At 41.5% G+C, this 17,518-nt stretch overlaps 1 protein-coding gene across 1 annotated transcript in view; it reads right to left on the bottom strand.

Annotated features, from left to right (window-relative positions):
* Window positions 1-17,518, bottom strand: part of nfatc1 (nuclear factor of activated T cells 1) — a 56,654-nt gene that overhangs the window by 8,168 nt on the left and 30,968 nt on the right. The window contains exon 9 of the mRNA XM_082522095.1: window positions 14,405-15,022. Within this exon, the coding sequence (XP_082378221.1) occupies window positions 14,405-15,022 (618 nt within the window). The remainder of the gene's footprint in view (window positions 1-14,404; window positions 15,023-17,518) is intronic.

Here is a 17,518-nt window from a genome sequence, read left to right as displayed (position 1 = left end):
AGAGCGTGGATGTTGGGGTTTGATATGAAGTAATCCAGGAACTGGTTTCCTCTCCCATGGTGGCTGACAGCAGCTGGATCGGACTGATATAGCCCGGCTCTCCAACCAGGAAACCCCAAGGAACTCCCAAACAATTAGCAGGACAGCGCTGTTTGCCTCATTAAAGGCTGGAAGCTGCCAACACGAACCAGCCTGTAATAATACAAGGCTACAGACGAGGCGATCCGGCAGCGAGATATCCAGCAGCCTCGCTGAACGAAGGGAATACGTCAGCTTGGAGAGTTGCGCTGATACAATGAGAAAAAAAAAGTTGGGGGGCAGAAAACACCACGAACCCTCCCCCAGTTTACTGCCACGTCAAATCCAGGCCACAAGCCACAAGATGTTCTTGGCCCACATTATGAGGCTCCTACTGGGTTACTGCAAGTCAGTCCCACAGAGCGGTTCTTTAGTTCACCACAGATTCAGCCAAGTTTTTCTTTTAAACTCAGGTATTATTTAAAAATGTCTGAACAATAGATTACTGGAAACTTTTTATGTCTAAATAAAATAGAATTACAGAAAGGGAGAGGAAACCGTGATCTTGTATTTATATCCTTTGTCAAATTTTGGTTGTCGACATTTTCGCCAAATGTTGTTAGTTCAAATGTGGAATCGTCTTTAGCCATGCCAGCAGCGGCCTCGGAGGACGCCAGAGCCGCTCTGTCGGTCTGTCCAGACTGAAATATCTCAAGAGCTCTTGGACAGATCGCCTGTAGATTTCTTGCAGGCAGTTATGGCCCTCGTAGGAAGAGTCTAACAGACTCCGGCGATGGCCTGACTTTTTATCTACTGTCACCGTGAGGTTGATATTTTTGTTTTTTAGTGAAAATGTCTCAGGAAGGAGGAGATTGATGCTATCGGGGTGAATTTTAATAACATGGTGATCTCTCACCATGTTCTCTGATGACTCTGCAATAGTCGGCCTCATCACTGATGGGGACGACAAGGAGTACAGAGGTCTGACCCAAACTGTATATAGTATTTTATTTTATTCTATTCTGTACAGTTGTGTACTGTATTTATTCTTATTGTATTCTAATTTTTGCCTCATAACTTTTGCACTGTCCACTTCCTGCTGTGACAAAACAAATTTCCCACGTGTGGGACTAATAAAGGTTATCTTATCTTATCTTATCTTATCTTATCCAGCAAAGTCACAAAGATTCGTTTTTCTGGTATCTAAATCCAAGTATCTGTAAAACCAATAACATTCCTCTAAACCTCAGCTGCACTTTGCATTTAGTGCCGATCAATAAATGTTAGTTTGTCTCTGCACACGAGACAGAAAAAAGGTTGGATTCATCTTTCAGTATAACTTAGGCAAAGGAGAGAAAAAGCAATTACAGCAGCAAATAGACTGCATTCATACAGTGCTTTAACCTAAAAGCTCATCAAAAGGACACATATGTAAATCCAGTGTCTTTTACACTGTAGCTTCAATGCTTCTTCTGTCACACACACTGATTCCCAGCAACTTTTTAGACCGTAAAGACCGCCTCTTCAATTATAACTGCCCTACCAAATTCGTAAAGTAGTCTCTACATCTATTTTCACTCGTCTCCATCACCTCAGGCAGGTATTCAGTGCATAGAATCACCTGGTAATCTAATAAACTGTTTCTGGACTGCAGAAGGACACCAGGGCACTCACTCCACACGACGAGGAAAGGTGCAGTTTTGCAGGCGACAGTATTAACCGCTGCACCAAACTTTACATAATTAAGATAAATCTTTACCCTGGGACTTTTCCACTGCATTACAGCATATTTTGTGTGTGCTTTTTATTGAGTTTAATGATGCACCAGTAAATGAGCAATGAGTAACACATGGCAGATGTGAATATTGGTGAATAGAGCACAAACAAATAAAAAGAAAGCTAACAATTCCTTCTAAACATAATAAAATTTGTAAAACTGCCTTTTACTGTATAAAATTGAGTGATTTAACAGAGTCAGGTATGACTCACAGATTTATTCCAAAATATTTTTCCTCTGATAGCCTAAATCTCTGGTCATCAATTGTACATTTCTGACATCTAACAAGCCACAACACGCCATAAAAAGCATTTCATAATGCGCTGGCTCACATCGGGCTCAAATGCTTTGCTCGTGTTACCTCACCACTGACAAAAGTGTTGGACACACTACTGTGCAGTATAACGTATGGCTTTCGCCACCTCATCCAGACTCATTCTGAGCTAAAGGGAAGCATGCAAACCTCTCCAGTCAGCAAGTTTTATAGCAGTGTGGCAGACCTCCATCTCCCTCAGCAGCACCCTGCAGCCTATACTGTACCTTTGGCTCCAGACTACGCGAGTCAGACTTTCCACGAACAGATATGTTTGTGGCCTCTCGGGGGACGGTGTGAAAAAATGCGCAGCAGAGGGGGGTCCTGATGAATATTAGAGGCTGTGCAAACACGGATAACAAGACGAAAACAGTACCAGTGGAAGAGGGAGACGAAAACCACCTGTGCCACTTTCAGTTAAAAATGAAGCATAGTGTGGCTGTTTAACAGGATAAGTGTTTAAATTTCTGTGAAATTAAATCAAATTGAGCAAAGACTACTCGTTACATACTAAAAAAAATAAAATCTACCCGCGATCATATTTCAGAAAGGACTCTGTATGAGCAAAAAAGCCTCAGATATGGATGTCTGTGGTTTAACAAGCACGCTCGACATCACACCTGAGCGAGGCCGTAAAGCTGTATCAAACCATGCCAAAGATTTAATGAAGTGAGAAGCCACAATAACGAAGGAATGTTTAGCAAAATTTCCCTCAATTTGCCAGCGAAAACACGTCTAACAAGGATACCCTTCAGGAATATCCATTATGACTGTGATGGCGTAGTTAAATACTTTGATTTCATTAACTACACCTGGCTGGAACGTTAGAACCTGAAAAAAAGCACATTAACAAATCAAATCTGGAGCTCCAGCCTGCCAAATATTACCGCAGACGGGGTAAAGAAGTGATAATGTATTTATCCAGACTGTTCGGAGGAAGTGGCATGAGAACAGTCTGAGTGCCGCAATCTGAGGCCCAACAACAGCATCTCACTCTCCATCATCACAAAGCTCGGCCAGACGATTCAGCGGGGGCTCTGGTGATGGATCAAAGCTGCGCTGCGCCGTCTGCTGATAGCTGCTGGTTAGTGTTTCTTCATCTACTGAACTCTTTCCACTGTGGACCTTACACACAGCCACAAACTGGGGTTTTTTTCTGCCCCGAGGAAGATCACTTATCCAATTTATTTCCAATCACCACAATGCAGCGCACAAAGCCCCCAAAACCTCAGTGGTGAGCGCAGAGGGCCAGAGCAGTGAGATCACAGAGTTAGTGCTACTAAAATCCTGCCTTCTGTGACATAAATAAAGGGCGATGCAAAAAGGGCATTTATTTTTTCAGTGAGGTTTGAGCCGAATCGTCTTATTCTGTGTTTAAAGTCGATTATATCAAATTCTAGACCACCAGAGCTTAGGCAGCGAAGAAAGAAATACTTTAAAGCATTGCAACAGCAGTGATAAACATCTTGGCACACCGTCTCGTCACTCCCACTACCATCTACTGCCTCAGCAGGCTGTAACTGACACAAGCTGTAACAGTGCGGAAGTACTGCCCAAAGTGAGAATTTAAATATTTCTTTCATAATTTCGACGCTGATACGTGGATCTGAAATTTGGATTTCTTTTATTTTTGGTAGACATATAAGCAGGATGTTTTGTAGTGGACATAAAAACTTATTACACTTCAGTTTTGTACTGATTACCCAAAGAAAAATAGCTGGGTTTGGCTAAATGTATCTGTGGGGCCATTGGTGGATGTTTTTTGGGCTGTACTGAGGATTGACAAAGTGCAGTTTTACACCACGTGAGGGGACCTTGAGAAGAAGCCAGTGCATGTCAGTGATTGCATGCAGTAGCACGCTGCTGCAGTGGACAGCTCTACTGCCTTTCTGTGTTGACTATACATGCTGTCTGTGTGGCTGTATGGATTTCCTCTGGGGTAGACGTGTCCTGTGATGGACTAACACCCTGTCTGGGGTGTACCCTATGACAGCTGTGATTGACTCAAACACCCCTGCCACCATAAGTTGGCTAATCGGTTAAGTAAATGAATGTAAGAATGTCACTCTGAATATACTCCCAGATAAGTGGGGACTTCCAGTTCAGTGCAGTTCAGAGCACATTGCAAAATTAAGCTCGTGTAACAGAAACGTGGTTATAAAGGCCACGTGCCGAAAAGGCTTAAGTGCATTTTTACTGTGATGTGAACTAATAATAGAAGATTTTTGTCCTGATGTTGTCTGTTGCAAAGCTCTTTGGCTGAGAAATAAGGGATTAAAGGAATTCAAGCAACTCAGAGGCTAACAGAGACGTTCTTGTAAGTCAGCTGTGTGTAGACCATCAAATGCAGATTTGGCTTAAACAGAGATCAATATAGTTAATTGTGAAGAGGAAGAAGCATAAAAAAAATCCATCACAGATTAAAAAAAGCACTAACAATGGCTGCTGTTGATCATTGTCATTATTTTTAACACTGTTTCACTTCGCTACAAAAATGTTCTTTGTCTCGTATGACTTCTACCTTCTCTGCAGCTAAGCTAAGGCCCCAGTCACGCTAGAGGAAAAACAGGTCAGCAAAATGAAAAATAATACAAACTAGAAAAATTTGCATTTCCTGCGAAAATGCTGTGTGGATGCCTTCACTCTGAAGATGTCTGCTGAAAAAAGCTGAAAAAGTTGAAAAAAACCCCCGAAAAACATTGCCCTGAGCAGGATTTGAACCTGGCCCTTCTGGTCTAAAGGCGGCAATTCACCTCACTGCACCAAACTCATTCACACAAAGAAGAGGTGGAGAGAGTGACAATTGTGGTGAAATTAGCAGAAGCTGCTTAGAATTGTGCTGATAAGAGGTGAAAAAGCTAAACATTTGGCAGAAAAGAGGTGAATCAGAAGAATTTCTGCTGAAAAGAGGCAAAGAAGCAAAAAGATGAGCTGAAAAGAGGTGTAGAAGCAGAAGTGCTTGCTGAAGATGGCTGTATGTGTAATGACACACTGGAGAGTGTCAAGAAAGCAGAGCGCATGCAAGCAGGGAACATGTGTAGCAATTGTCACAGGTAGGATTCAAACCTCTGCCACCGGGTCTCACGGCAGATGCCCTACCCTCTGAGCCAAATGAGTTCGGGTCACAAGCAAAGATATGATGAGAGGGACAATGTGCACTGTGGAGCAGAAGCTCAAATTAGCAGAAAAGAGGTGAAGAGGAAGAACTTTGTTGTGAAATGAGGTAAAGAAACTGAAATTTGTGCTTAAAACAAGTGAAAAAGCTGAACTCTGAAATCCTGCTAAAACAGCAGAAGAGGCTGATATTTTTCAGCTACTCATTGAGCCAAACTGGTTCTCACGTAACTGAAAAAAGGTGGAAAAGCTTACAATTCTAATGAAAACAGCAGAAGAGGCTGAGATTTGTGCTGATAAGAGGTGAAAATGCTGAACCAATCAGAGGTACTGCTTCTGTCTGCTTCATCAGGCTGTGTACTTGTATGTATTTCTGCCATAGACTGTTAACAAGAATGTGAGGTCCATATTAGAAAAGCTGCTAAAATCATAAAACTTTGCAGAATTGTAATAAATTATCAATATGAATTACCGGTCTGTGATAGTGTATAAATTTGTACTCAAAAACTAGGTGGGATAGAAGCATAATTCTTGCACTGGGTGAATCAGCGGACTTTGGTGTACTTTGACTGCGATTTACATAGCTCTTTGTATCTCCGTCGCGGAGACATGACGAGAGAAGAAATGGCTTAATCTTCGGAGTTTGAAAAATGAGAGGAGGACAGATTTCCACCCCTCAAACATGTTTTTGCAGAAACACTGTAATTTCGCTTAAATAGTATGAAATAGCAGTAATACTATGATTTGGCAGAAATACTACTTTTTAGCACAAATACTATTGTACAGAATGGTGTACGTCAGTTTAATGCTGGGTGGTGCTGCAATAGTAACTATCCTCGGTCAGAAGGAGAGGCTGATATCCAGGGATTAGATTACCACAGGTGGAGTTTATTGGCGGTCAGATGGATGGTACAGGGAGGCATGGCATACAGTAGGAGGATGTGGAGAGGTGATATGGTGTGGTTTCTATGATTAAGAAAACTGGCAACAAATTCCTCCACTACAAATCAGTCTGATACCACTTCTTACAGGGTTCACGTTTATTAAGGCACTACCCAAAAGGCGCCACAAGAGGGCACTCCAACACAAGAGATGACCTATTTACACTGTAAACACCCCCTACTTAGCCACTACATACTACAGTGATATTACAGTATACAAATTCACACAAATACTATGATTTGGCAGAAATACTATGACTTAGTAGTAATACTATAACATAACAGTTCAATGTTCTTGCACAAATACCACAATATGGCAGAAATACTATGTTTTAGCATAAATACTGTGATTTGGTATAAATACTACGATTTGGCACACATACTATATTCCGCAGATACACTATAACATAACAGATATTCTACGACTTAGTAGTAATACTATAACATAACAGAATTATTAATTGGGCACAAATACCACAATTTGGCAAAAATACTATGATTGGGCACAAATACTATGATTTGGCAATAATACTGCATTTTAACACAACTACTGAGATTTGATTGAAATACTATGATTTAGAAGAAATACTATTACTCCATACAAATACGATGCTTTGGGACAAATACTATGTTTTGGTTCCAATACTATGATGTGCAACAAATACTATGATTTGGCACAAGTACTATGATTTAGTACAAATACTATGATTTGGCAGAAATACTATGCCTTAGTAGTAATACTATAACATAAGAGATATACTATGGTTTTGCAGACATACTATGTTTTTGCACAAATACCATGATTTGGAACAAATGCTATGATTTAGCAGAAATACTAAGATTGGGTACAAATACTATGATTTGGCAATAATACTGCGTTTTAACAACAACTACTGAGATTTGATTGAAAAACTATGATTTAGAAGAAATACTATTACTCCATACAAATACGATGCTTTGGCACAAATACTATGATTTGGCACAAGTACTATCATTTAGTACAAATACTATGATTGGGCAGAAGTACTATGTTTCAGTACAAATACTATGATTTGGCAGAAATACTATGCCTTAGTAGTAATACTATAACATTAGAGATATACTATGGTTTTGCAGACATACTATGTTTTTGCACAAATACCATGATTTGGCACAAATGCTATGATTTAGCAGAAATACTATGATTGGGTACAAATACTATGATTTGGCAATAATACTGCGTTTTAACAACAACTACTGAGATTTGATTGAAAAACTATGATTTAGAAGAAATACTATGACTCCATACAAATACGATGCTTTGGCACAAATACTATGATTTGGCACAAGTACTATCATTTAGTACAAATACTATGATTGGGCAGAAGTACTATGTTTCAGTACAAATACTATGATTTGGCAGAAATACTATGCCTTAGTAGTAATACTATAACATTAGAGATATACTATGGTTTTGCAGACATACTATGTTTTTGCACAAATACCATGATTTGGCACAAATGCTATGATTTAGCAGAAATACTATGATTGGGTATAAATACTATGATTTGGCACAAGTACTATGATTTAGTACAAATACTATGATTGGGCAGAAGTACCATGTTTCAGTACAAATACTATGATTTGGCAGGAATACTCTGGTTTAGCAGAAATACTCTGATTTAGCAGAAGTACTATCTTTTGGTAGAAATTCCTGCTAAAAGGTACTATTTCTGCGTTTTAGCAGAAATACTGTAATTTGGCATAAATACTATAATTTGGGATAAATACTATGATTTGGCACATATAATATATTCAGCACATATATTATAAAATAACAGAAATATTTGGCCCCAAAACCATGATTTTGCACAAATACCATGATTTTGCAAAAATACTATGAATTGGCAGAAATACTATGATTTAGCAGAAGTACTAAGATGTAGTAGAAGTACTTTGATTTAGCAGAAATACTATGATTGAGGAGTAATACCTAAACATAGGAGAAATATTGATACACAGACACACATACACAGACAGTAAAGGGAACAGGAGCTGTGGAGAGTCTGGGCTTGGTATATGTAGGTCAGTTAAATTAGCTGCACCTGCTGTAGTCAGCCCTTACACACACAGACACAGAGAGAGGTGTGAGTTTTCTTCAGTGTATTTCTGACATTCAGGATTCCCCTCGAACAAATGGCCATAATTTCCTAACCGTAGAGGCTAGAACGGTCATTCAGGCATCGTTTTATTCAGAAGAGATGGGGGAATCTTCAGGTCTTCATAATTCAGAGATAAAACATAAATTATTAAAGATATATGACTTGTAATACACTGTAACTGAGTAGAGGCGAAGCAAAAACTGCCTTGACTTGCGCTCAAACAACCTTTGGTAACTCTAAATCTATATGGAGCATCAAAATCATTCTTTCACCGTAAGAAACAGCAGGCTTTGGTGAACAGTCATGGAAATTTTCAGGGCTCTGTGGAAATCCATCAAAAAGATATGACGAGAGAAAAAAGTGGTTCATTTCCAGAGATTGAAATCTGATGAAATCTGAGCGAGGGACAAATTTCCTACCCTCAAACAAGTCCAACTCATTTCAGAACGGTAATAGGTGAGAAAGAAATTCTTGAATTGTGAGCGTCAGGAGTGTCTGAACATATACGGGGACAAGCCTCATGTCTTAACTTCGCTTCGTTAAGGAGATATGACAATTTGAAAATGCCTCTCATTAGAGAAATCCAGCGGTGATTTTGAACAAACTCTCCATTGAGTTTATATGGCGAGTTTTCTGACTTTGTGTTACTCTGAGGAGATTTGCAAAATATATATGAGTCCCACAACAATGATAGTGACATTTTCTGAAAGCCAGCAAAAATACCTACGTTTTGATGTATAATTTGTGGGGCTTGAGTGGAAATTGAGCGAGCAGCAAGAAGTTGTTTGGACATGAAGAGAAAATTCAAACAGTTTCACTGTCCCCTCTGAGTTAATTGCATAGCAACCATAGCAACGCATGTATTTTCTGAAAAATCACAATTTTGCAACTGAAAACTCAAAGAGGGATAAGATTAAAACGGTAGAAGATCTGAAAAAGCTGAATCATACAGGAATAGCCAAATCATTTGAGAACATTTTAAAGTTTGAATGGAGTTTCTAGGTGAAAGTATGAGGCAGTAGTTAAGTTTCAAAGACAAGAAAGTTTTAGCAGAATTGTGGAAGTTTCCCATTCATTTCAATGGGACAAATTAAAGGAAAAAAGTGTAATATTTTAAAAAGTATAATAGTAATAAACACCAAAAGTCATAGCCGGCATTAGCAGAAAGAGCAGAACAGTTTAGAGTTTGAACGGTGAAAATAGCACAAAAATTGTGGAAGTAGATCCACGGCAAAAAGTGTACGGAAACACCCGGAATAATAATAAAGAAGAAAGAGAAACAGGATCTCAATAGTGTGGATGCCTATTAAGGCATCCACACAATAAAGAGAAACAGGAACTCAATAGTGTGGATGCCTATTAAGGCATCCACACAATAAAGAGAAACAGGAACTCAATAGTGTGGATGCCTATTAAGGCATCCACACAATAATAAAGGATAAAGAATAAAGAGAAACAGGATCTCAATAGTGTGGATGCCTCCGGCATCCACACAATAAACAAATAAACATCAATAAAATAAAATGCTTCCAATCATGTGGGACTGATTGGAAATAGCTGCACTGACAAACTGATCAGATGCGTGCAGCATCCTTGTCCTCTGGTTGACCAATTGTTTTGTCACAAGGCGATTGCATGCAAGGTTGTGTGGAAGGAGGCAACCCGTCTCTCTCAGAATCAGAATCAGAATCAGAATCAGAATGGGGTTTATTGCCAAATGTTGAGCAGGTTTACAACATTAGGAAATTGCTGCGGTGCTTCAGTGCAAACATGCTGTCATAAATAGCACTTAAATAGACATGGAAAAAAATAAAAGTAGGGATAAGAATTAAAAGTGCTACGTGGAAAGATATGTGCATGAGATATACATGAGATATATACATGAGAATAAGAATTAAGAGTGCTACGTTGAAAGATATATACATGAGTGCAGGTGGTGATCAGTGCCAAACATAGAATGATGCAGTGACACAGCGTAGGGTCATGTGTTATTGGCGGGGACAATCATGTGGTTATTGTTCATGTGTCCAACAGCAGAGGGGAAGAAACTGTTCTTATGGCGAGAGGCTCTGGTGCGAATGGACCGGAGCCTCCTGCCTGAGGGGAGCAGGTCAAACAGACTGTGTCCAGGGTGAGAAGGGTCAGCTGAGATCCGAGCTGCACGCCGCAGAGTCCTGGAGGTGTACAGGTCCTGCAGAGATGGGAGTCTGCAGCCAATCACCTTCTCAGCAGAGCGCACAACACGCTGCAGTCTCTGTTTGTCCCTGATAGTGGCTCCAGCGTACCACACGGTGATGGAGGAGGTGAGGATGGACTCGATGATTGCAGTGTAGAACTGCATCATCGTCCGTGTTGGCAGGTTGAATTTCTTCAGCTGCCTCAGGAAGTACATCCTCTGCTGGGCTTTCTTGATGACGGAGGTGATGGTGGGCTCCCACTTCAGGTCCTGGGTGATGGTGGTACCCAGGAAGCGGAATGAGTCCACAGAGGTGATGGGGGTGTCAGTCAGGATGATGGGGGGGAGTGGGGCTGTGTGCTTCCTGAAGTCCACAATAATCTCCACTGTCTTCTGGGCATTCAGCACCAGGTTGTTGTGGCTGCACCAGGACACCAGACGTTCAACCTCCCTCCTGTAGGCAGACTCGTCCCCGTCCGAGATGAGTCCAATAACGGTGGTGTCATCTGCAAACTTGATTAGCTTGACAGACTGGTGGGTGGAGGTGCAGCAGTTGGTGTACAGGGAGAAGAGCAGAGGAGAAAGAACACAGCCCTGAGGGGAGCCGGTGCTGATGGTCCGGGAGTCCGAGACATTCTTTCCCAGCCTCACATGCTGCTTCCTGTCCGTCAGGAAGTCAGTGATCCACCGGCAGATGGGATCAGGCACATTCATCTGGGAAAGCTTGTCTCGGAGATGGTCTGGAAGGATGGTGTTGAAGGCAGAGCTGAAGTCCACAAACAGGATCCTGGCGTAGGTTCCTGGGGAGTCCAGATGCTGCAGGATGAAGTGTAGGGCCATGTTGATGGCGTCGTCTACAGACCTGTTGGCTCTATATGCAAACTGCAGGGGGTCCAGGAGGGGGGCCGTGAGGGTCCTGAGATGGGAGAGAACTAGGCGCTCAAAAGACTTCATGACCACAGATGTCAGAGCCACGGGTCTGTAGTCATTTAGTCCAGTGATCCTAGGTTTCTTGGGGACAGGGATTATGGTGGAGGACTTGAAGCAGGCAGGCACATGACATGCCTGCAGTGAGGAGTTGAAAATGCCAGAAAACACTGGGGCCAGCTCGTTTGCACAGCTCTCTGACTCATTCCGACTGCAATCAAATGCAGGCAAAGGTCTGCAATTAATCGCCATCAACTCTATAAATGGCAGACAAAATGCCAACTCACTGACTCAGTCGGAGTCAATCTGCGGCTGTGAGAAGCTGCTCTGCTCAGTCATTTATTTCTCCAAGTGAGGACACAGAGTAAGGAATCACACAAGCCTAAGTTACTGAGGTTTGTGGTGGAAAATTTACTGTAAATTGTGCTAAATTTAACACTGAAAAGAAGGCTTTATTTTGCCCCCGATATGTGTGTGAGAGTTACCGGTGGTTATTTATTTGGAATAAAAGACAGAGATGTTATCAGAACAAGTACGTAATTGGCACGGCTGGATGGTTCAAAGTTGTGGGCGCAGCTCCAAAACTCTTTACTCAGTGCTGACTCGGAGTGTTTAGAGCCGAGGCACACGTATTCCTGCTCTGCAGTAATGCTGGGATTTTACTGAAATAGAGCAGAACTGAGCTGAACTTAACGGAGCATTGGAAGGAGGCAGGAACAAGGATACATCTGGTTTTCCTTTTTATACTGAACAGAGGAGGTTTCCACACTGAGACCCGCACACACAGCAGCGTTCGTGTTTCTTTATCTTACTTTACTTGATAGGCGGTATTACAAATGTCAGAAAGAACTCAGTTATTAATTGATCTGTTAGAATATTGTCAGAATGTTACAGTGTGCTAAGTTCGTTAAATTAATATTAATATTCCCAATCTCACAGTTTCCTCTTCAAAAACTCAAAGTTAAAAGCTGAATGAAACCTCCTATCTACTGCCCCTTAACCTAAACATTTAATTTGAAATAATGTCAAAATGCAACAGCACAAAATGCTGCCAGTTTACGAAATATTACACTGAGAAAATTCCTCAGAAACCAGTTTGCTTTGATGAGGGATTTGTTTCTGTTTACCCTGTACAGGAAAGGAGGCATCTTGTTCTATTTACTGAAATCAGCAGCAGACTTTCTGACTTTTAGACCTAACAAATATGTGAAAATCACTCGTAACATGTAACGTGTTTTAAGTTGCTCTAAATGTGAGTGATGCGGCGGTGAGGTTAGGGTTGAGCTTTTCATTCAAGGGTGTGGCTGCTCCTCTCCATCGGCCAGTGACAGGAGCGACAGTAGCAGATGCATAACCAGCAAATGTATGCGTAACATATTAAAGCTTTGTAATAAAGCACCTTATCTCTGGATAAATCCCACGCTCCACCTGAGTCTCAGTTCTCAGGACCTCACATGGCCGCCAACAATTTCTAACAGAAGATTTCACCCTTATATCATAAACATTCATTCTTCAGCCTCACTCTTGTCAGAGAGAGAAACATGAGTAAAACCTGCGCTTACAGCGAGTACAACATTCACTCCCTGAGCTGCTGGTAGAGTGCTGGTCATTAATGAAATTTACTTACAGCATCTGTTTGTTTACAAGTTTATAAATGTGCCTCATTTGGATCAGGCCCAAGTTGTTACTGAGAGTCATGCCTGATGTGTGGATTCTGCTCAGTCTGCAACAAATGTTTCTGGCAAAACTTCACCTACTTCCAAGATGCATGGAGAAGACAAAGATCTGATGACATGAAGACTCCACGACACTTAAAGTATTAGGGAACAGCTTTATTAAGCTGTTCCCTAATACGGTGGAGTGTGTCGGTGGAGTCTTCACATCATCAGATTCTGCTCAGCCCACTGTTGTTGAGTCCACCTCGGCAGTGTTGCAACAGATTTGAGATTTACCACAGTTAACTGTAAACAGATTGCATGTAAGTGCCAACTTGACCCTGTTAATTAAAAAAATGATTGAAGCAGACTGTCACCGCCTTATTGCCAATTTATCCCCATTTTATCGCTGTTCTGATACACCAATGCTGCTTTGAAGAGTGAAACTGACTGGGAGTCATCACAGACCAGTTCCCCATCCCTGACCACTTCAAGCAGGGCCATTACAAGTTGATTGCACATGGTCACTATAATTTTGATCGCGTTGCGGTTTCAACCACTGTTTTTGCTAGTGCGACTGTAGCTTAAGCTACCGGTAATAGAATAAAAGCAAAGCTAAACGAGTACACACACACACATGTTGCTGGTTGTGCCACATATTTTTGACTGCATGCATCTTAGGCATGTAGATCTGAGTCTGAAAAGCTCTAATTAACACACAGAGACTACCAGTCATTTTTTGAAACACATTCTGGATCTTGGGTGTAGCGCTACACTATAAGTTTTATTACTGAAGCTCAAATGTTTTATTTCAACAACCTATAAGACAAAGAAGGTGTAGTTAGTGCACTTTAGATGTGCTTGGAGGATTTTGTGCTTCCAGGTTTCCATGCTAGTAGTTTCCCACACTTCCCCTCTCCTTACTATGATAAAACCCTAAATCCTCCACTTGCTATGACTTTGTATTTACCAAAGACAAATGAGATCAATCTTATCTCTTAAGTCTCAGCAACAAAGCAAACAAACATTTTCCACAAATGTTTAACTGTTCTTTTAAATGACTATGAGTCAGAGGATTTCCACACAAAAAAAAGAGGAAAAAACTTCTAAGTTGTGATTTGATGGCCAAAAATTTCCTGGCAAAAGTGATAAGTGAGTCATATGATAATCAAAAATGCTATCAGTGCCTGGAGATAGTACGGTCGTTTTGTGCTGGAGGGTAATAAAAACCATATTGTTTCATCAATTAGGGGGCTCGATGGGGATTTCGCTCTATAATTTTTTCCATGCAGTGGATTAGAAGTATTTAAATTCTGTCTTGTAAAAGTAAAAAAAGTCTCACCATCATCAAGGTACATCTGGTCCAGCTCTTGTGGTTCTTGTTTGATGCTGACAGCCAGTGGCGAGGGACTGCCATCCTCCTGCAGGGAAGAGCGAGCCCTCTCTGGCACTTTGGGGTGCTGCTGAGCGGCTGGGCTTGTGCTGCCGCTCACCGGCTGCGCTGGTGTCATGCAGTGGGTTGGAGAAAAGGGGGCGTCAGTCGGGCTGGAGGCCTGCGAGGTTGGGGAGGAGGAGCAGCTGCTGGGCGAGTAGAGGTTGGGTGGCTGGTAGCGCCCGGGAGTCTCCTGAATGATAGAGACGTGCGGGATCGGGGACTGCGAGCCCGGCTGTTGGACGGCCGGGCTCGCAGGGAGGCATTTTGAGAAGGGTGAGGGTGGGAGATCGTGCTGTTTAGGGCTGGTGCTCGGAGGTGAGGAGGAGGAGGGCTTGGCTGCAAGTTTCTGCTGGCTGGCTGAATAAGGCCCGCCAACAACACATGGCCTGAGGTCAGAGGTCATCATCGGGGCCATGACTTGTGAGGGGTAATATGGCTTTGGGAGTAAGGACAAGCCAGGGCCATGTTGGGTGCACATCAGAGGAGCATCATAGTCATCGCGAGGCTCCGTCTTTATTGTTGGAACTGAAGGAAAACAGAAGGAAAAGCTAAATGAGTAAACACATATTCCAACCATCCTGCAAGTGTGAGTGAGCGAGTGAGTTAGTGAGTGGGTTTGTGGCTAGGATACACACTGCCAAACAAACACTCTCATCAATGAGTCTCTGTGTTAGGGCCTGAGCTCCCCCACCCAACAGAAAACATTCACAAAAGTAGAAAAAAGAAGTAAAAAAAGGGATGAGTCATCAACACGAGAAAAATCTGGCTGCTTCTATAATAAAAGCCCTGTTTTCTTTGGATCCTGTTCTGGTGCTAATATCCACTACAGTACATGTGCGATATGATATATGTTGCAGCAGCAGCAGCAGCTTCGTGCTCAGCAGGGTTCAGTAATTTCAAAGAAAATTACTGCCTCCTCACCGAGACAAAGCAAGAGTTTAACTGAACGCAAACACATGAAATTGGGTCTTTGGGGTGTCGGAGGATTGCGGAGGACCAACGCTGAGTTCAAATGAGCCACGTCTTGTTTTCAGTCGCTGTCATCTTGGCCATCCGTCCAGATTTCACAGCGAAACATATTGGACACAAAGTTTCAAAATGCGGGCCATCAATCAGCTGCAGCCAATGACACCACATCAATCTTATATAACAAGCGTTTCAGTGCGGTTACAAGCACACGACAGCACAGCTTTGACCCTGAACTGCATCACTGCATCATCAAACTGGATCTATTTCTTCTACTTTTTTTCTGCCGAGCATATTTTAGATCATAATATGAAGCATGTGCTTGAAATAGAAGCTGAAATACTTAATAACCCATGCTTTATTCTTCTTGTTCTTGTCACGCTTGTTTGATTTGCCGACTGTCTACTGATTTTATGTAATTCTGCATCTTTCTCGGGGATGTCTCTTTAAAAAGATATTTTTAATCTTAGAGGGAGTTCCCGAGCTAAATAAAAAGGCTAATTAGATTAAAAGGAGTGAAACTAGGACGTGTCATGCATGGTGAAGCCTCGCCTGTCAACAACTGTAAAAGAGGAACTGCAATGAGATAGTTACACAAACCGCACGACTAAAATAGCAAACGCACTCCTATTTTGGGTCTGTTTGGAGGAAGTGTGTCTGCCTGCTTGTGGAGGGTAGATGCATGCATGTGCAAAGAAGGGTGCAGAAGAAGTGCAAATAGTTTGTTTTGCCAGAAAAGAGAGCCTGCCCTTGGGTTTCCGGAGTGAGAAGATCAACCATGTGTACTACGTGTCCCAAAATAAATCTGTTGTTTTTGTGTGAGCTGTTGAAACACCTGCTGTTGATGAAAAAGAGAAAAAGGTACAGATGTGATTTCTTCAAAACAGAAGCAAAGAACCTGAGGCGTAAATCAGAGCGGAACAAAACGATTTACAGATTTCTTTAATTGATTATTTCGCTTAAACGCATCAAATTTAGAAATGTGATTGAAAAAAAAATCACGCGCATTTTGAATTTGACGTCAGCAATGCATTTAAAAATGTTGGAGGACGACAAAAGACTGGAAAAGGGTTGTAATGCTAAAAAAAGCTCTACACAGCCCACAACATGTTAGCGATGTGTAAAAACTGCTTTTCAAAATATAGATACTGTGAAAGACTACATGAGAATAAGCTTTTCAATCTAAACCTTTCATCATCTGCGTTCATACTAACATCAAATGATCCAAAGAATCTGTAGAAAACTCCAGATTTCAGTCAAAGACGATGCTGAAAACAACGCCAAATAGTGAATGGTTGTGATCGTCAGGTCAGATGTGAAGAACAGATATAAAAAAAAAAAACCCATAAATGCTGCTGCCTTCTCTTTTTAGATTAACTTGGGTGAAGGGGAAAACTTCAAAATCTTAGGTTGTTTTTGGAAAACACTGACACAATACCCTTCAAGGATCAGTGATGACATCGGGGGTCCATCTTACTCGCACGTCTGTGAAGGCTTCATTAATGCTACATCATTTAACTGTCAGCCTGCTCACGTTACAATGGCACAACTCCATAGCAAAAGAGTGCGGGTACCAAACTGGTGCTCATCCAGTCCTAGTTTGGCATTTGGCGCTTTATGAAACAAAAAACAATGACAAAGAAAACACCTGAGGCGAAAATCCCATATTTAGGAAAAATGGGGAACTTTTACTTTCAAAAGTGCAGCAAAGACCTCCCTCAGTCCTCCTTTTCTTAAACAAATTGCTGTAATCACATTCAAAACGAGTATTTTTTTTTAGCAAACAATAAAACAATTGAGCCTCAACATCTGAAAGGTTGTCTTTGTATTATTTTCAATTAACCATCAGGCTGAAAAGATTGGGAAATGACTGCATTCTGTCCAGACATCTCATTGAGGAACTGAGGCCTTGATCATTTTTTCCAGCTGTGTTTTTACTCAGTCTGTCCATTTGTTTAAACTTTCTCAATGATTTTCTCCCTTTCTAGAAGACTGGCAGATTATATTGTTCAGCCTGCTGGCTTGCTGCCTTAAAAGCTTTCACCTTCTAGGAGA

Source organism: Aulonocara stuartgranti, assembly GCF_965226115.1.
Source record: "Aulonocara stuartgranti genome assembly, chromosome: 22".
Lineage (NCBI taxonomy): Eukaryota > Metazoa > Chordata > Actinopteri > Cichliformes > Cichlidae > Aulonocara > Aulonocara stuartgranti.
This window is presented reverse-complemented; position numbering and strand designations above follow the sequence as displayed.